This window comes from Cuculus canorus, chromosome 17, assembly GCF_017976375.1.
Source record: "Cuculus canorus isolate bCucCan1 chromosome 17, bCucCan1.pri, whole genome shotgun sequence".
NCBI lineage: Eukaryota > Metazoa > Chordata > Aves > Cuculiformes > Cuculidae > Cuculus > Cuculus canorus.
In genome coordinates this window covers 12,638,928-12,658,263 of record NC_071417.1, presented here as the reverse complement: position 1 = coordinate 12,658,263, position 19,336 = coordinate 12,638,928, and the positions used below count along the sequence as shown (strand labels likewise).

The 19,336-nt window shown below is 52.6% G+C and overlaps 2 protein-coding genes across 4 annotated transcripts in view; one reads left to right on the top strand and one right to left on the bottom strand.

Annotated features, from left to right (window-relative positions):
• FBXW8 (F-box and WD repeat domain containing 8) overlaps window positions 1-5,992 on the top strand; it is a 53,732-nt gene extending 47,740 nt beyond the window's left edge. The window contains exons 9-11 of the mRNA XM_009557376.2: window positions 2,267-2,440; window positions 4,232-4,348; window positions 5,047-5,992. Of these exons, the coding sequence (XP_009555671.2) occupies window positions 2,267-2,440; window positions 4,232-4,348; window positions 5,047-5,191 (436 nt within the window). The 3' untranslated portion in view covers window positions 5,192-5,992. The remainder of the gene's footprint in view (window positions 1-2,266; window positions 2,441-4,231; window positions 4,349-5,046) is intronic.
• Window positions 5,993-6,972: 980 nt separating this feature from the next.
• Window positions 6,973-17,462, bottom strand: TESC (tescalcin). Of its 3 annotated transcripts, XR_008452692.1 has the most exons (9): window positions 14,693-14,979; window positions 13,240-13,309; window positions 12,224-12,304; window positions 11,792-11,853; window positions 11,645-11,706; window positions 11,467-11,574; window positions 10,984-11,031; window positions 10,647-10,889; window positions 6,973-8,726 (listed from the first exon to the last, which is right to left on the bottom strand). XR_008452692.1 is itself a non-coding variant. In XM_054082035.1 (8 exons), the coding sequence occupies exons 1-8, from the start codon at window positions 14,751-14,753 to the stop codon at window positions 10,812-10,814; spliced, it is 648 nt and encodes a 215-aa protein (XP_053938010.1). In that variant the 5' UTR covers window positions 14,754-14,974; the 3' UTR covers window positions 10,643-10,811. The 3 variants fall into 3 exon arrangements, 2 of the variants coding, with proteins under 2 accessions (XP_053938010.1, XP_009555639.1); XM_054082035.1 differs by lacking the exon at window positions 6,973-8,726 and having other exon boundaries at window positions 10,643-10,889; window positions 11,792-11,931; window positions 14,693-14,974; XM_009557344.2 differs by lacking the exons at window positions 6,973-8,726; window positions 14,693-14,979 and adding an exon at window positions 17,327-17,462 and having other exon boundaries at window positions 11,792-11,931.
• Between the last annotated feature and the right edge of the window lie 1,874 nt (window positions 17,463-19,336).

Sequence of the window (19,336 nt, the reverse complement as noted above, 5' to 3'; positions counted from 1 at the left end):
CAGAGGTCAGTTCCTCACGTGGTTCTGCATGAAGGGTGTCACCAGGGGTTGGGCATCCACGGGTGGAGGTGGCATGAACCTCCATAGCCAATATGGAGCAACAGGGCCCTTGCCAAGTGAGTTCAAATTGCTGGTGGCCAGTGGGGAAACGGTTTGTTGGACTTAAATATAGCACTTCCACCATTTCATGACTTTATACTCTTCTTTTCTTCAAAGCCATGATTTTGAAAAGTAATACAGACTGCCCTGTTGAAGCGAGATGTTTTTGGTAGGGCCTAGAAAATCCTTCTCTTGTCAAAAAGTGCTCCTGAAGCATCGCTGATGTGTTTGATTGTTTAGCTGTGCTTCACACTGGCGAGAAAGCTGGTAACGGGGAGCGTTGCTGATGCGCTGCACAACAGCACCGTTTGCCTTGGTGGACCCTTGGTTGAATAGCATTGAGAAAGCAAACATATGGCAAGCCCAGAGTGTAACACTGCGGAAAAGTGTGGATCAGAACACGCCTTCCACATTTTCCTAAAGGCAAGTGGCCTTATAGGATAATTTAACAGGAGAATCAGAGCCTGGTCATGAGAATACCTTCCTTACAGCTCCCTTGAACTTGGATTAATCTGATATGCTCGTGTGAGCCCAGCTGTTGAGGCAGGAGAGGGAAGGCCGTGCCAGGTCCGCGTTAGAGCATCACATTGGATTTGCAAAATGGTTTTCCTTTTTTTTTTTTAAAGCACAACTGAGCAGTTCAAGTGTGCCTCTAATTCTTCTAAGGGTGTGCCAGAACAGACACCTGCCTAAAACCTGGGCCCTTGCTAATGAAATAACCAGGACATGATCAGATCTTTGTTTCCAACTGTGCTTACCAAACAGAAAAAGCTTTGATGGCCGTGCAGAACACATGCAGTAAGAGAGGGAGAGCGCTGGGTGTGAGCGCGTCCAAAATACCCCATCCTTACCCAAAGCACAGCTCTAATATGTAGCCAAAGCTTCTCTCTGCTGGAGATGGAGAAAGCAAGAAGTCCTTTTTGCCATCAGCAACCATTGTGATGGAGTTTTCCTAAGGGTGACTGCGGAGCCACACAAAGCGTGCTCCTCGCTCTGTTCCAGCGTGTTTGTCTGCATGTCAGATGGATGTTGCTCTGTTGGAGTTTTGGACTGTTCTGTTGCCTTTTATTTCAGTTGCTGAAACGTGTTATTTGTAAAATCATATGATGCAATCTCCATTTGAGAAAGGGAAAGGAAAGACTTGCTACACCATTAGGATCATAGCAGGGGGATGGAATAAAGTACAGTTAATGTGTTGGAACAAGTGTGTTTTGGCCTTTTCTGGAATTAATGTGTACCTGATGGTTTCATTCGTGATAGCCATCAGCTGGGAGGAACTTTCTCTGGCTTCCTTTCAAATCTGAGATCAGTATTTCCCCTTTACTTCTGTTTTCACTTGCTTTAGTCACTTATGTATTTTCTTTACCTCTTAATCCTGATATAAAATTATCAAAAACCGTACTCCTTTTGATAAGTGCCTGGTTTAAACCCCAGCACCGTTAGCTTTAACTGGCTTTGTGGACTTGAAATCCTAAGCTGTTTTGCTACAGTTGTGCTTCTGGCGGAGTCTTCGATATCTTTCTCTTCAAAAACTCTTGGCTGAGTGATCCGTGATTTCTGAAAACCAGGGGTACCTAAAAGCAGCCCACGGTCAGCAGTTGTCTTTTTTAAATCAGCAGAGATTCCAGTTGCCGAGTGCTTGTGAATAGCTTTTTTTCAATATTGGTGATTAACTCAAGCATAAAAATTTATAATCCCCTTGACTTGTCTTGTGAATTGCCACACATTTAGTCTCTTCCGAAATGTCTGTATCTCCTTGATCCTCAATAGTGTTACCCCTTGGCCGTAGTGGACGTGGGTTATATGCCAAGGGGTAGGATGTGTTACCAATATGCCCAAAACACCATACTTCTAACATTTGTTAACATTTGGGCGGCACAGATGGAGGAGCGTTCTCCAGATTTCACTTACTTTGTGTATCACCTTGGACTTATAAGGAGACAGAGAGCTCCTCTACGGTGGGAGAACGCTGCCTCAAAAACTTCTCATAAGAGAAATGGGAGTGAAAATTCAGTGGTGAAAAGTGTCAACCGTGTTGGATTTCTGTCCCTGTAGTGGGACTGCTGCTGTCCCAGACGTATTTGCACAGTCCCAGAAGTCCTTGTCCTCTCAGAACCTACGGATCTACTGCTGGTTTTATCTCTGTGTTTTATTTGCTTTCCTTCAGGGTCAGGGTATTCGATCTCCGCAAAAGCGAATCCTTGTGCTCCCTCTATGCCCACCAGTTAGGAGTGTCTGCGGTCCAGATGGATGACTGGAAGATCGTCAGTGGAGGAGAAGAGGGCTTGGTCTGTGTGTGGGACCAACGGATGGGCACCAAACTCTGGGAGATGCACGCCAGGTAAGTTTCTATTTGCATTCCAAGGGTGTTTATTAGATCTGGCTGACAGGAAGAATGTGGGAATTGGATGATCCAGGACCAAAACGATAACATGCCTATGTCTAAAGCTTCTGTGAGTTCTGTTTTCATGTGATTCGGGAACAGATTGCCTCCCCACCTGCAGTCTTGTGCGCGTTTCTGTGTGTGCCCGTCAGCTGTGGTAGGATTTTTACTTATTAGTTGGAGAGAGCACTTCAGTCGGCATAAGGGAGCGTGGAAATTGTTTCTCCTGGATTTCCACAAAGTTTCTTCTCCCTGCTCCATCTCCAACCAATATTTACTGTATCAAGCCTTGGATTTGAAATGCTGGATACTGGCTGTTGTCTTCCGAGTGACTGGTTCTCCCTGTCTCTGTTTGCTATATCTGTACACGATGCCTGTGTCTGTTCACCTTGTTCTTGCATTCCCTTAGCAGTAACAGTTAAAGCCAGGCTGGTGTTTAATTTAAATATAGAAATACCAGTTTGTACTGAAAACACAAACTTTGTGCTGAAGGTACAAACAGAGATGAGTATCCTGGAACTGAAGATCACTGTTAGTTGCTGCAGGTGTATTATGGTATCCTGACCAAAGGCAAAATTCCAAGGCAGTTTTTGTCTGAATGAAGGCCTCAAGGATTTAGCCCCTTGTAAGTCTGAGTGATAGAATCATAGAATGGTTTAGGTTGGAAGGGACCTCAAAGCCCGTCCAGTTCCACTCCCCTGCCATGGGCAGGGACACCTCCCACTGGATCAGGGGCTCCAAGCCCCATCCAACCTGGCCTGGAACCCCTCCAGGGATGGGGCAGCCAACACTGCTCTGGGCAACCTTCCCCAAAGAGGAGCTTGATGAGGTATTTACAGTCAGAGGAGTTCAAGTTGGAGTGGTCAGCGATTAATAGCAGATATCTCCTTCTCTTTTGACCCTTCAAATTATAAAGCGCATTGTGATGCATTAAGGACGATATTGCATTGATTATCTTCTGGAGCAGCGCTAATGAGCATGCCGAGGAGGAGGGCAGGCAGCGCAGATCTGCTGAGCTTTGGGGGAGTGCTAAAAGTGAGATGGTTAGATTAAACATTTAAAATACTGCTTGATCTATCTAGGAATCAGAAGGGATCACTTCGGTCAGAAAGGCCTCCATAGACAAGAAGGTTTGCCTGCTGTTACCCTTGCCTACAGCCCAGTGAATGGAAAGCAGGGGCAGAAACAGTTTGATTGCAGGAGACACGTTAGGGTCATGGAGATGAGCTGCCTTAATCTGGGAAGTTAAGTAACTCCTACCTGAAGAGTAAATTCTGTTAAAATTATTCAGGGTTAGTTTGTTCATCAGCGAGAGGAAAAGGAAAGAAGATCAGATCTCCGAGTTTGTGCCGTGTAGCTCATTTCTCAGTCAGCTGTAGCTCAGGGTGTGGGGACAGGAGAGTGAGGGCCCCATCCGTCGCTTTGGGATGCACTTTCCCCTTCCCAGGAGCGTCCTTGAAGCACTGAAGCAAGCACAAAGCCTGCATCCCTTGCAGTTTACATGCTGCCAAGTGTCTGAAACATTTTCTGGCCTCCACGTGTGTTCTGGTGAGAGCCCACTAGATGGAGATAAAAGCTGTGCTTATCTGCTCTGGACGGGAGGAGGAGAGCCAAAGGTGCTGGTTCCCAGGCTCTGGCCAGAGAGAGGGCGCTGATTTAAATGAGTTCTTGTTTAATCCTTTACTGCACTTGGATTTTGGGAATCTAATATGGTTGGCATCTCAGCCAGTGCTCTGGGTTATTTTTCAGACATCCAGTCCGCCACATATGGTTTAATTCTCACAGCCTCATCACTGCAAACATCCCCGATGAGAAAACTCCCCGAGGGACCAGCAGCATGGATGATGAACTTACCACGCACCGCAAGTGAGTAAGCCAGCTCTGAAGGGTAGGAGTTGGGGCACTGCAAAGATTTGCTTTCTTATATATTTTAAAATAGCACAGTAAGTACCTGAGTCATCATTCAGAGCAGTAATAGAGAAGGTATAGCACCTAAAAATAGAATTAGTAACTTCTAAAGGTAGGGCTTTCAAGATCATTGATGAATTGTCTCTTTATTTACTTCTTTAGCACAAAAAGATGCGTTCTATATCTGTAGGGGAATTTAAAGGCTGGTGAAGCCAGACAGGGAATGCAGCCCTTTCCTTGCTCTAAATGTTAGTAATGATATCTCCTCCTAAAGGAAAACTGCTGGTATTTAAACTCCAGGTTTTGATATTTGCATCTCAGATGGCTGTTAGCATGTCTAATTGAACTATCAAACAACAATGTACTTCTCCCTTCCTGAGCAGATGAGGAATGTTTCAGCAGATGACAGTCGTGTCTCTGCAGTGCTGAAATGAATGATTCACCGTTTGTTTCCAGGGCTTGATGGGATCCCTGGAGGAGGCAGGAGACAGTTTTCTCTGTTAAAACTGCACAGACAGTGGTAGTGCAGAATGGGTGCGGGTTTATACTTAGCTTCTAAAGCATCAAATTTTGATTCTTTATGGAAATCTCTAACTTTTTTCATTTCCCCTGTTGAAATATATAATTATGGTGTGTCCTGGTTGTGTTTCGTACAGGCATCGAGGAATCATTTATGCCTATGAGTTCTCAGTGGACCAGTTGGCTGTGGAAAGCGTCCTTCCGATTTGCCGCTCTTCCTACGATGAAGTGACTGGTTACAACTACAACCTTGGCCTCGCAGTTCCCTATGATAACATTTAGGTAACTCGCTTTACTTGGCTCGTGAAAGCATCCTTCGTATTTGCTGCTCCTCCTACGGCGAAGTGACGGGTTATAACAACAACCTCAGCCTCGTGGTTCCCTACGGTAACATTTAGGTAACTCGTTTTACTTGGCTTTTGTGGCCCAGCCCTCTGCCAAGTACGTGGCCAAAGGAGATCCACACAGGACCAGCGCCAAAAAGCTGGCGTTGGCTGCAGGCTCATCAAACAGGCGGAGCGTTGGGGATGCGAACCAGAACGGAGTATGGCTGCCCGCGAACATAACAATGGAATATGTTCAGAGTTCCGCTGTGGTGGAACCGAGAGACTGAAGGGAAACAGAATATTTCAATGTAAACAAAACTATTGCTTCCTGCTGCTTGTGGGAAAAATGCTGTCGATCCCATCTTGGCAAAGGATGTGGTCAGGAAGTGAGAGCCCCGGGTGGCAAACTGCTGGAGCGGTGGGAGGCTGGGAGCATGTTCAGGAGTTCATGCCTATCCTGAGAGGGAAAGGAAAACACCAAGGACTTGGAAAAAAACCATCTGTCTGAGCCACATGTTTGAAATGTCTTTCCTTGTAATGAGCTGCTAATTCTTCTTTTCCTTAGAGTGCATCGGAATGTGTCTAGGAGCAGGACCATGCACAAAAGGTTGTGGTGATTGGGAGAGGGCGGAATGGTGGAGAGAGGGAAGGGAAGGCTGCCCTTGGCCAGGCTGGGTGCTTGGAAACTCAGCAGGCCACACACATCAGAATTATTTTAAAATAAATTATTTTTATAAGTCTCTAAAATTCTGGATTAAATGTTTCTAATTGTATCTGTACGTGTATTTGTGGTGGGTTTGTTAGAGTAAAATAACTCCTGTGTGCCGAAACAGAAGGCTGTTATGACTCAGGTCAGTTGTTGGGTACGTTCTTTGCTGTATTGTGTCCTTCCACAGCACCTGAAGGCTTTGCCTGAGTGCTCAGGACTTGAGTTTCTGACACTGCCCTTACTCCCGAGCTGGGAAGTGATCAGGTTGGTTTAATGAAGCAGAAGGGATGAACTGGCTGCAGTCTGTCTGTATGGGTAGTTCCAGTAATGCTGTGGCAAAACATCCGCGAGGAACCTGATGTGAAAATGAGGAGTTAAGACTTTTATCTTAAACCAGCATTGCACTGACTTAGGTAGAACCAGTTTGGTGAACATGAGCTCACGTCCTGCGTGGATACGTTTTACTGTTTTAGAAGTATTTTATGGTTGTGATTGTCCCTTGTAAAGTTAGTGGGCCAAGGCAAAGCCCCTTAAATCAAGTTTAAACTGAGGTTAGGTTTTAAGGTCACACCCTTTTGATGGCTTAGTGGAAAGAGTTTAAAAGTGCAGTGCTGGGGAAGGGTGCAGGGAATGTGCCCAAACCTGCAGAGAGGGCTGCTGGGCTGGCAGTCCCACCCTTCACCAGCCGCCGAGCCCGGGAGAGCTTTGTGCTGCCGGGACAGACTTATTGCACAGCTTGTCATGATCTTTGGCTTGGAGTGGTTTTCCATGGCCCCTAGGCCGGCTTTCACATCCGTATTTCATTTTTAACAGTTAGCTTTTTCCTCCTGATGGACCGATAACAAAAAGTGCAAGGGGCAAAGTCATTCTGTTTGACCAACACAGTTTATCTTATTGTGCCCTTCCGAGAAGGCAGCTCCCTTCCTTCCTGGAAGAGCAAGAAGTGTCATGGATATGCAGTTTGAACAAGAGCTCAGCTGAAACCTGCCAGGTAAATAGTAGTTTCTGTAGCACAAGTGATTTTCAGGGTTGCTCCAGCCCTGCGTCTTCTGATGTGGCTGAACAGAGAGCTTCCACAGTCATTGTTCTCTTCCCCTCCCTGCTGTGACCTGCTGCCCTGTCTCGCTTCGTACACCCTTGGCTTGTTCCGACTTTCGTTATCTTGCCTCATTATCTCAGGGCAGCTTTGTTCTTTCTTCATCTCCCTGCTGCAAGTAGCAGATAAGTTTGTCTTGTGTGTTGAGCCCTTTTCCTGGAGTCCACCTCCGCATTTGTCCTCTCCTTTGGCACTGCCTGCAGCGAGGCTGCCTCTGTATTGCTCCTTGACTGAGCTGCTCCAAAATAGATGCTTTGTAGCACCTGCATCGGTAGAGGGGTTCGTTTTCTTGTGCAGAGGAGATCTACAAGTCCTCACTTCATTGGGGACCAAACCAACCCATCCAGATAGAAGAAGGCTTGCATAAACTCCAGTGGAGAAGGAAGTTCTCTGTCCCCACCACCACTGTTCCGTTGGTTCATGGTCCAGATGCAGCTCTTCAGCTCTGGCTGGGTTGGAGAGTGGTCCTTTTGGTCTGTTTTTCCTATCACTGGAATTCATTTAGGAAGGTTGTACCACAGCAGAAGATTGTGCGTGTTAACCAGCATTCACAATGCAAATGAGGGCACTCGGGCTGCTGGAGAGTATCTGTGTTGAGAGTTTATTTTTTGTCTAGGAAAAGGGATGTTGTCCTACTTTGCTGGGTAGTCATTAACACTGCACTGAAGTGGGTGCTGGAGTGTGGCAAAAGCAGCCATGACCATTCACGTCTTCACCAGGGTTAGGTGACATCTAAAGGGAGCCTCTTCCATAATAACTTCAAGAGTAAGACTGGAGTCACCGTCCCATCTTTACCAGAGGTAGATGCCACTTTTGGATTTCCCATCTGGGGACGTGGTAGTGCTGCCAGTTTGTGGTGGGTAGGGGCAAAGGTGGGCTGTTGTGATCGAACAAGGGATAATGGATTTGAACTGAAAGAGGGTTCGTTCAGCCTAGCTGTAAGGAAGAAATGCTTTACTGTGAGGGTGGTGAAACACTGGCACAGGTTGCCCAGAGAGGTGGTGGTTGCCCCATCCCTGGAAACATTCAAGGTGAGGTTGGATGAGGCTCTGAGCAACCTGACTGAGTGGAAGGTGTCCCTGCTCACCGCAGAGGGGTTGGACTAGGTGGACCTTTAGAGGTCCCTTCCAACCCAAAGCAGTCTGTGACTCTTGTCTCGGCACATCCCTGGTGTATCACAGGCCAAGGTTATCACTGGAGAAGGGGACATTTCTTTTGCGCTGAGTGGTGCCCAGGGCTGATGGCAGGGGTTTCAGTTGAAGAGCTGCCATTAGGACATGGTAGACCAGTGTTGGATTTACTACACAGGTTAGACTGAAGGCGAAGGTTCACACTGCGTGAGAGCGTGGTTTAGTGCCCCAGGCTGGTGGCCATCAGACGGGTTGGGTAGTCAGGGATAGCTAAAGAATCAAAAGGCATCAAAGGAGGAAGCAGTTTGAGGTGAAGAGCCTCAGGGATGACTTCTGGTTCCTATTGTTGATGACAGTGATGATTAGCAAAAATGAAGTGAATCATTGTCTTTGGGAGAAGAATCCATGGACATCACGTTCTTCCCTACTATTCTTCCAAGAGAATATACGATCAAAGGGGGAAGTTGTCCCTGTAGCGCAGGCTCCAGCTGCTGCCAGACTGCAGAGCTCTGACTTCAGTGAGAAGTGATGGGTGGTACGTCGCAACATTGTCCTGCTGCAAAGGACGAGATGGGATACAGGTGTCTATACTGCCGTAGTGGAAAAATCTAGAAGGCCCTGGCCCAGGCTGCCTAGAGCAGTGGTGGCTGCCCCATCCCTGGAGGGGTTCAAGGCCAGGCTGGATGGGGCTTGGAGCAACCGGATCCAGTGGGAGGTGTCCCTGCCTGTGGCAAGGGCGGAACTGGATGAGTTTTAAGGTCTTTCCCAAGCCAAACCATACCATGGATTGTATGATCCCTATGCTAATTCCTGTGAGAAGATGGGGAAAGGAGCCTGCATCTGCTCCTGAAACCTGGGAATGTCTGGAGAAGCTGAATGTTATGCTCTCCTATGCGTGGGGAGGGAAGGGAGCACCAAGGGTCTGACACAGGGAGGAGAAGGTTCAGCCTTAGCTGGGAGGTCAGGCTCTGACTCTCTGCACCGGCTGATGCTGCACAGCTGGGGATGAGCCCAGATGATGGAGGCGTCCAGAGGAACATGAGGAGAACAGCACTGAGGAGCCCCAGAGCCCTGCAGCTGCCTGTGGTGCTTCAGGCAGCATTGGGAGAGCGGGAAGCTCCATCACTACCATCTCCTCCACAGCGCCGGCACCAACCCTTGCCACCCAGCCCGGGTCAGCCACCACAATGGTCCAACCAACGTCGTGCCAACGCTGTCCCACAGCTTCACAGCACACCCAGCCTCAACGTGGTGGCGTCCCCGTGCATTGCACTGCCAGGCAGGATTGGCTCCATCTCTGTGGCTCCCTCCAAGGCTGGGTGAGCCCCAGCGTGTCCTCGGAGCTGCCGAGCAGCACAGGTCTCTCCAGGACAGGACTGCATTGCAGGGAAGGGCTGTCCTTCGCTGGGTTAGCGCGGCTGCTCTCCTGCTGCTGGCTCAGCCGAGCTCTTCCAGCGCAGGGGCTTCGCTCCAGCAGCTGCGAGCAGAGAGCGGGGCTTTTGGGAGAGGCAAAGCTGCAAAAGCCTATGAGGATGAGTGTTTTTCTGCACCCTCGGTGTGAGGAAGCCTGAGCAGCGCAGAAACCCAAACTCATGCAGAACAGAAAGAGAAATTATTGGTGCCCTGAGACGGGGAGGTGGTGGGTGCTGGCTGCGAAGCGGAGGATGGAGGGCATCAGTGCCAGGGCTCTACACGGCCGCGCATCCATCGCACTCTGCACTCGTGCTGTGGCAGGGAGTATTTTCCCGTTCAGCGTACATGGCACCGGGGGAAGCTATTTCTGACAAAACAAACAAATCTTTCCAGCTTCTCTAAAAATAACCATTGCCCTTTCCCCCTCCCCTCCCTCCCCACCCCAGGCTGCCTTAGAGACAGAAATCTGCCTCGAGCCATCCAGTTATTAATACCAGTAAATAAACCCTTATCTCTGGTGCCTTGTTCTAGCGGGAACATGCGGAGGTGGGAGCCACCTGGCTGCCAGGAGCCCACGTCCCCATGTCCCCGCATCCCTCCGTCCGGGTGGGGGGAAGGTGGTCGCAGAGCCTGAGCCCCAGCGTGGTTCCACGCTGCTCCTCCTGCAGCCGAGGCGGCTGCTTTAGGTTTAAGCGGGGTTTAGTCCTTATGCTGTTGACACCTTTGCTGACTTGAGCATCTCATGTGGTGCAGAGGGGGATGCGGGTGCCCTTCGGATGCTCAGGACATCCCTCAGCATCCCCAGCCCTGCCTGCACACATGGCGTGGAGATCGGAGGCTCAGCACAAGCTGCTCAGCTCCTTCCCTGGAGCAGCACATGGCAAAGGCTAAAAATTCAGATTTATGGAGGGTTTGTGCAGAGCAGCACATGGCAGAGGCTAAAAATTCAGATTTATGGGGAGACCAGGATTTGTGGAGGGTTTCTGCAGAGGGAGAGACCTGCCCAAGCCCTGGGTGATGGATGGACAGAGTATTCCTCAGCAGGGAGTAAAAAGATAAATACCTTTTATTACAGATAAAAGCCTCTTATGTTTCTAGAGAGCAGAAGGCAGCCCCACCATGGGATGGACGCGCAGGCGGGTACAAAGTGCTTGGTGCCAAGAACGTGGAGCTGCTGCAGAGTCCTCCTCTTCCTCCTTCTCCTCTTCCTCCCAGGAGGGAGCAGAGGTCAGTAGCAGTGTGCGATGGTCTCCATGTTGAGGAAGCGGACGTGCATCTTGGTTTCGATGTCGATCCCCTGCCACATCTGTAAGGGAAGGAGGTGAGCAGGGCCCAACGCCCACGTCCCCGCGACAGCCCGGTGCCTCCTCCCAGGGGGGATGAGCAGAGATGCCACCAACCTTAAGGAAGTCTTCGAAGGTGATGCCCTCATACACCTGGTCCGGCCCCTGTGTGCAGCAAAAGAGAAAACATTACAGCTGCCCCACGCTGATGGGAGACGTGCCTTGTGGGGTGGGTCCCTCGGGGCTATGGGATGTCTCCCACACAGTGGTGGCCCCACACCATGGCCAATGGCCAACCCAAATTGGTGCCCAGAACCTCCATGGCTGCAAGGAGCTGCTGGATTTATATATACTAAAGCCCCAAGCACTGAGGATGGTGCCTTATGGGGTGCTGCTTGCTTATCCCCCTTTGGATCATATAATGGACATCCCCTGGGATCTTTGTAATGTAAAAATATCCCTTGAAAGCTGCTGCCTGCAAAAAAAATCTCCAGCCAAAGCAGCCTGGGGCAGCCCAAGGAAGGATGGACACCTTCCAGCCCCATTTTTGATACCATCACAGCACCTCTGTGCCCCGTAAAGCAATGAACGGGCTCCCACCATGTGTCCCACACAGATGTTGGCTGCCTCCATCATGGCCCCATCAGCGATGGACCGTGCGGAATCCTTCTCCAGGTGAGGGTTCCCTGACAGCAGCTCCTCCACCACCTATGAGACAGTGGGTCAAAGCCGGGGATGGGAATTTGGTGGTCATGGGGTGGGAGGGACCATACGTTACATTTCTGTACTCCTGCAGCGTGATCTTCCCATCACAGTCCGAGTCATACATGTGGAAGAGGACTGGAAGGGGTGACAGGAGCGCGGCAGGGTCAGGGCAGCCCCATCCCACCGTCCCCCCCACCCCGGGGCTTTGGGAAAGCCTCACATTTGAGTTTCTCTTTCCGGAAGCGATCGAGCTGCTCCTCATCCATGTTCATCTCGATGGGTCTGAAGTAGGACATGATGGTCAGGAAGTCTTCGAAGTTTATCTCATCCGCCAGCCCATCCGACTCCTGCCGCAGGTTCCTGCCAAGAGCGGAGCCACCGGCCATGGGCAGCTGGGACCCACCCGACTCGCCCACAGCCCGCTGTGGCCCTTGGCAAAGCTTTAGGGCTGTTTTTTCCCTAAGACTTAGCTTAAATGTCTGTAATTTTCACCCTGGCTCCATCCCAGCCTTTAGGGAGGGGATCTTTGCTCAGCTTCCAGAGGATAAACCAATTACCCGATGGACTCCATGATCTCAAAGGTCTTCTCCAGTTAAATGATTCTATAATTCTACCGTTCTGCCCCTCCCTGTGATGCCGGGGATGTTCTTACCGCTTGTCAAAAAAGGCATGGACGATTTTCCCTCTAATTGGGTTGAACTCCAGATCGGGGATACTGTCAAAATTCTCCTTGCTGCAAAGGAAACAGAGACCGTCCAACAAAGCATGAGGGAGCTGCGGAGGAGGGAGATGCCGCGATGGTCACGGAAGGGGTTGTGGAGAAGCCCCAACACCAATTCTTTCAAAGCAATCATGAAAATACAAAGAGGGTTTGCACAAAACCCCCCATTTGCCTCAATTCAGACCAAAAGGAAGCAGCGCTGCCGCAGCAGACTGCGCTTGGTGCAGCTACGGGAGGGTTTTGTCCCCACTACAATGGATCTTGGGAAGCTCTGGGATGCAGCGGCTCAGGTTTGGTCCCTTTGCAGAGAGCTGCACGGTTTTCAGAGAGATTTCCCAAGAAGAAGGTCCTGGATGGGGCTTGGCGAGGCAAGGGAAGGAGCTGCTACCACCCCCCTGCGCTTGCCCGTGTTGGTCATTCGCTGTACATCTTTTAGAAAGCAAATGAGCCAAGAAATAATGTCTTGGGGGAGAGAAGCAGAGGGCAGCTGGGCTCCCCGCTCCGTGCTGGCTCCTGGCGTGGCTGGGAAAGCTGCGGAGATGTGCCAGAGCTTTCCCGAGGAAGCAGAGCCGTGGCTTTGGTACATAATTCCCTGCACAGACACCGAGGAGGGGAAGAAGAGCAACTGCAAACCCTTCCCCGTAGCTGCTGTGCAGGGAATTCTCACTTTCCTCCACAAAACTGGTTTTAAAGCTGGAAGCAATGGGATGCTCGGCAGGAGCGACCACAGCTTCACTGTTCATATTTCCTCTTATTATTCGCACTACACTGCAGAGCGCCAGCTCAGCACCGCCGGGGGATGGCTGGGAAGGACACGCTCGTCCTTGCACCCCCGGGACCCCAACATCCCGACAGGGAGCCTTCGCCAGGCGGAGGAAGGCAGGTGTGGGGGGCAATCTCTGGCCAGCCCAGGTATCGCCCCAGCGGTGCAAATGGAAGGGCCGTACCGGATCGTCAGCTGGTCCCGGCTCAGCTGCTTGAATCGCCGGTGCAGGTGTTCGATCTGTTCAGAGGTGACTGTTGGGGAAGAGAAAAGACAGTGGTGAGACAGGGTGAGATTCCCCGGCACAAAACAGTCTGCAGGGGAACCCGTCTGCAGAGCTCCAATCCTGCCCACTGCCCCCAGGACACCGGTGAGCACCAAAACCTGCTGCGAAGCTCATTCCCTTCATCAGGGAGGGCAGGGATAGGATGGGAAGGAATGGTTTCCAGCTGAAAGAGGGGAGATTGAGATGAGATCTTAGGGAGAAATGCTTTCCTGTGAGGGTGGGGAGGCCCTGGCCCAGGTTGCCCAGAGCAGTGGTGGCTGCCCCATCTCTGGAGGGGTTCAAGGCCAGGTTGGATGGGGCTTGGAGCCCCTGATCCAGTGGGAAGTGTCCCTGCCCATGGCAGAGAGGTGGAACTGGATGGGCTTCAAGGTCCCTTCCAACCCAAACCATCCTATGATTATTGTTCTTACGGCCATGCTGGGAGACAGAAAATAACACTAAAAAGAAACCCCCAAAGCTGCCAGAGTCCAGGGGCAATGAAAGGCTGAACATAGAGGAGACCTATCAGCACCCAAAAAGCAATGCCAGGCTTCGAAATAGTTGCTGCTACTTGGGTGACGCCGGGGCACCGGGATGCTCCGAACCCTCGGGGCATCCCCAGGGCAGCGCGGCTGTGCCCACACCAGCTGGAGTTGGACACCGGGTGCCCATCAGCATTGCTTTGAGACCCACAGGCGCTGAGGTTACGGCGCGAAGCTCAGCAGCATCTTTTCCCCTCTTTAATCCCACGACACAGGTTATTTCATTTTTTCCCAGCTATTCTCCACAGGCTGTAACCAAACTCTACACCTCCCTGAAGAGCAGCAGAGCCAATATTGACAGGAGCCGTTCCCAGGAGCCAGGGAAGCGCCTTGCAGCTCCGTTTGCCCGAGCTGGTGGCATCTCCCCGGGCGCTCGGAGCAGCCCTGGCAGGATTGTGCCGGCGGTTGGACATCCGCCTTTCTGGGCAGAACAGATAAGATAAAAAGCATTTCCAAGTGTGATTGAGGGATTGCAAAAGCTTAACCGCCGCAGCTGAAAGACAACAGGTCAACACTGCAATCCTGTGCCTGCTGCAGCCTCCTTCTCTCTCTTTATGATGTTTAAATAACGTCTTTTGCTCCGTTTCTGTTGTTTCATCGCCTATGAAATGGAAATGGTATTGATCAATGAAGCCGAGCACTTACAGACCTGCATTAAGGGACTGGAAAACCCATCTGTGCCCATCGCTGGGGCTCTGCGCCGGCCCTGGACCCTCTCTACGATGTTATTTTTCCCCCCTAATCCCTCTCTGCTGGAGCTCTGCTGCTGTTCACACACACAGAAACTTTCCCCGGACTTTGCTTTCTAATTTTGGCCACAGAGAAGTGACCTTTCGCTTTGACGACATCGTTGTCACCATGGGAGCAGTTGGACCACGCAGACTTCAGCATCTGGGACGTTGTTGCAGACCAAAAATCTTTGGTCTCTCAGAAGAACGTCTCGGAAGACACTGACACGACAAAAACCTGGGGTCACGGGCTCGATCCATGGACCTGGAGCTGTTGGAGCGAGTCTAGAAGAGACCGCGAGGATGATCTGAGGGCAGGAGCTCCTCCCATAAGTGGTTGGGGTTGTTCAGCCTGGAGAAGAGAAGGCTGTGGGAGACCTTAGAGCAGCTTCCAGTGCTGAAAGAGGCTATAAGAAATCTGGGGAGGGGCTCTGGATCAGGGATGGGATGAGGGGGAATGGCTTTCAGCTGCAAGAGGGGAGATTGAGATGAGATCTGAGGGAGAAATGTTTTGCTGTGAGGGTGGGGAGGCCCTGGCCCAGGCTGCCCAGAGCAGTGGTGGCTGCCTCATCCCTGGAGGTGTTCCAGGCCAGGTTGGATGGGGCTTGGAGCCCCTGATCCAGTGGGAGGTGTCCCTGCCCATGGCAGGGGTGGAACTGGATGGGCTTTGAGGTCCCTTCCAGCCAAAACCACTCCATGAGTCTATGCCCACAGTTGCTCCAGCCCTGCTGCCCATCCAGCCCACGGCTGCACGGCAAAAAAAGAAGGGTCTTCCTCCCTCTTTCTCCAAACTCAGGTCTTCCTCGCCCGGCTCTGAGCTGCACTGCAGGGCTGTAGAGGTCTCTGAGGATGGGAAGATGGGTCCTGCGAAAGGCAGCGGCGCTCGGCTGCTCTCCAGAAGCAAAGCCGCACGTGCACAAAGGGCAAAGGCTTTCCTGCAAGAAGGACTGGCTCAAGGGCAGCCGCTGCCGCCGAGGAACATCTCAGCGCTCCGATGCTGCGGGACTGTGCCCAAGCACGACAACGTGTGCTATAGAGGGGGAAAAAAATGGTCTTTAAACCAAATGGTGCCGGGTTTGCTGTTTCCCAGCCTGCAGTTATTTGTGCTGCTTGAGCAAAGGGCATTCCCTGGGGAAGAGCTCAGCCCTCCCTGTGCCGTGGTTTGCCTGTGGGATCAGCCTGGGTGCAGGAAAAGATCACATCATCCCGGGAAGAACCACTTCAACCCAGGCAGACATCACCGCTGCAGCTTCGTGAGGGGCACAAGGCAGCAGCGATGGGACCCAGCACAGCTCTCGGGGGCTAAAAACACGGGAAGAGAAGGAGCAACACCCGTGGGCACATCCTGGGAGATCCTCCTCTGCTCCTCAGGTGATCTTTAAGTTCTCCTCCAACCCAAACCATTCTATCCTTCTCCCAAGGGTGGCTGCAATGCCCTCCACGAGGTGTTACAGCAGCAGAAAGTCCATAAAAAATTCTATTTTCTTTCTAGCAGCAGCCACAGTGCGGTGGGACCGCTGCGAATCCTGCCCGCGGCGCAATACGCACCCCCTGGTCATGGCATGGGGTCATCGCACGCACTCCCTTGGGTGTCGGTGAGACTTTTTAGGGTGTTGCCCTTCCTAAACCCTTCTCCGGGTGTGATTCATGGGGCACCGGGGCGTGAGGCAGGTGCCTCCCGTGGGATGGTGCTAGGAGGTGCCGGCTGCAGGCCAAGGCATCCCTAACCCCCTCCACCCCGGGGCTGCAGGGAGGGCTGCGATCACACCGGGGTGCACAGCAGGTGCTCGGGAGGACGAGGGGGAGGTGCTGTATCTCCCCAATCCTGGCTGTGGGCAGAGTTGCCTCCATCCATCCATCCATCCATCCATCCATCCATCCATCCATCCATCCATCCCAGCCTGCTCGTGGGGGCTGGAGGAACCCAGTGGGAGCATCCCAACCTCTGTGCCCAGAGCTGGCAACATCCTGGAGCAATGACATTGCCCCAGAGGGACCCAAACACCCCATCCTATGCACCAAACCCCCCCCTTGGAGCCCCATCCCACCTCCCCTGCCTCCCGGTCCCTTTCCCCAGCGCCGCTGGGCGTTACGGACCATGGCAACCCCGAGTGCATCGCGGATGGCAGCAGAGCTGGTGGCTCCTGGGCAGAACAGGGATTTTGGGGGGGTACTCCTTGTGCTAACGGTGTGGGGGGGCAAAGTGATGCTGGCGCTCACCCGTGTGCACGCTCAACACCCCGGCTGGCAGCAGCGCAGCGGCAGGGTGCAACCCTGGGGGTGACACAGCTGCATCCCCCCACCCTGGTGACACACCGGCACCCCTGGGGTGCATTCTCCTCCCCCCCCCCAGTGACACATCCTGCACCTCCCCAAGGTGACATGTCCTGCTCCCCTCTCCTGCGAGGTGTCCTGCACCCCCAGGTGACTTGCCCTGCTCTCCCCAGTGACACATCCCGCCACCCCTCCAGTGACATGTCTTGTGCCCCCCAGGTGACACGTTTCCAGCCCCCCAGTGACATGTCCTGCAGTCCCCCGTGTCACCCCGGTGGGGTGGGAGATGCGGGGCGGGGGGGGATGCGAAGGGAGGATGGGGGGGAGGATGCAGGGAGGGGGATGCGAAGGGAGGATGCAGGGGGGGAGGATGCAGAGGGGAGGGATGCAGGGAGGGGGAAGGATGCAGGGAGGGGCCAGGCGGCTCCGGGCAGGGGGATGCAGGGGCCCCGCGGTACTCACAGCCGGTCCTCTCCGCCAGCTCCCGCATCTCTGCGGGCACGGAATGCGCGGAGCCCATGCCGGGCCGAGCCCTGCACCGGCAGCCGCCGCCAACGCTTTATAAAGGGGCGGGGAAGGAGGCGGTGCAGCTGCCCCGGGTCCCTGAGCTCCCCGCAGCTGCGCTGTCAGTAGGTTCCAGAGTTAACAGCCGCAGGAGCACCTGGCCGTGCTCATTCGTGTTTATGACATTGGGACCACGAAGCAGCCCCCAGGCTCCCTAATCCCTGCCCGGCCTGGATGGGGTTGCAGGTCTGGGAATGTCCCACAGTGGCAAGAACCCTGGTCCCCCAAAGGACAGGGATGTGCTGGAGCGAGTCCAAAGGAGATCATGGAGATGATCTGAAGGCTGCAGCACCTCCTGTATGAGGACAGGCTGAGAGTGTTGGGGTTGTTCAGCCTGGAGAAGAGAAGGCTGCGGGGAGACCTTAGAGCAGCTTCCAGTGCTGAAAGGGGCTCCAGGAAAGCTGGAAGAAACAGGACTTTTTACAAGGTGCTATAGGGCATGGACAAGGAGCAGAGCTTTAAATTGAAAGAGGGCGGAATTACATTAACTCTAAATTCTTCATTGAGGGTGGGGAGGCCCTGGCCCAGGTTGCCCAGAGCAGTGGTGGCTGCCCCATCCCTGGAGGGGTTCCAGGCCAGGTTGGATGGGGCTTGGAGCCCCTGATCCAGTGGGAGGTGTCCCTGCCCATGGCAGGGGGGTTCAAACTGGATGGGCTTTGAGGTCCCTTCTGATCCAAACCATTCTGTGATTCTACGATTCCCCCATCTCTGGCCCTGCCCGGGGACCTGGGACGATAGAAAGGGGCATTGAGGGGTGACAGGATCCCTCTAAAGGAGAGAACCCCATCTCTCCTCAGGGCCAGAGGTGCCAGCGGTGGCCTCAGGCAGTGCAGCGCCCAGTGGGTGTTCTTGTCTCCTTGCTCCCAGACCAGGCTCCAGCCCCGGCAGAGACCCCTGTCCCCCAAGAGGGAGGGTAAGGGCAGGTGCGCAGCAGTTTGGGGAGCGCAGGCAGCTCAGGAAGCACCGCAGCTGTGCCCGCGGGTAGCAAGTCAGGGTGGTTTATTTTTTTAAAGCCTTTCCCCACCTCTGTATTTTTTTTCCCTTCACCCTACAGAAATGCATTTAACTTGGAAGCATCCTGGCTGTTCTGTCTCCAGGACTGATGGCTGAGGACACAGAAAGACAGCAAAAAGACAGTACTGGCTGCAGGAATTCAACCCCTCTGCACCCAGGAAACTCAGAACCAGCGGACTTTGGCGCCAGAGGATAGTCCTTCCATTCACCGGGATACGGCGAGCAAAGTCAGGTAAGAGAGGGCAGCAATCTTGCCTTCTCCAGAAAGTAAAACACCCCTTTTCCCAAATGGACTCTGCACAAACATGACAGGACAAATCGCAGTGTATATTGTATACATCTGTATATCTTTAACATATGTACATTCACGCAGACCCAGACATTGCTCACAGACACAAGGAACGTTTGGGATCCAATGCTGTCTTCTTGGGTACATAATGACTGCAAAGATCCTTGTGCTGCCAGGACAGGGACAGAAGAGCCGCCTGATGCACAGCAAACACCCAGCGTGCCCTCCATCGCCCCAAAGAGGTGCTTCCCAGCTCTGCTGGACCTCAGCTACTCAGCCAGGGGGAATGGGGGTGCACTTCCGGAGGTATCCTTGTATTTTTTGTTTTCAGTGGCTGCTTGGGCTGAGGTCTCCTGAAAATACTGACATAGAAATTCCTCCTGGCTAAGACCAAGACTCAACCGGCAGCACATAGCACAGCCCAACCCTCAGGCAGCAGCAGGAACACGGAGGCAGGTGGCTGGCGTGCCCAACCCAACAGGATAAAGACGGGGAGCCGTCACACACCATGCCCTTTGGTTTGTCTGAAGTCCCAAAATCAGATCTGGACCCCAGGCTGATGATGACGTGAGGCATCTACTGAAATGCCTCCGGTCTCTTCCGAA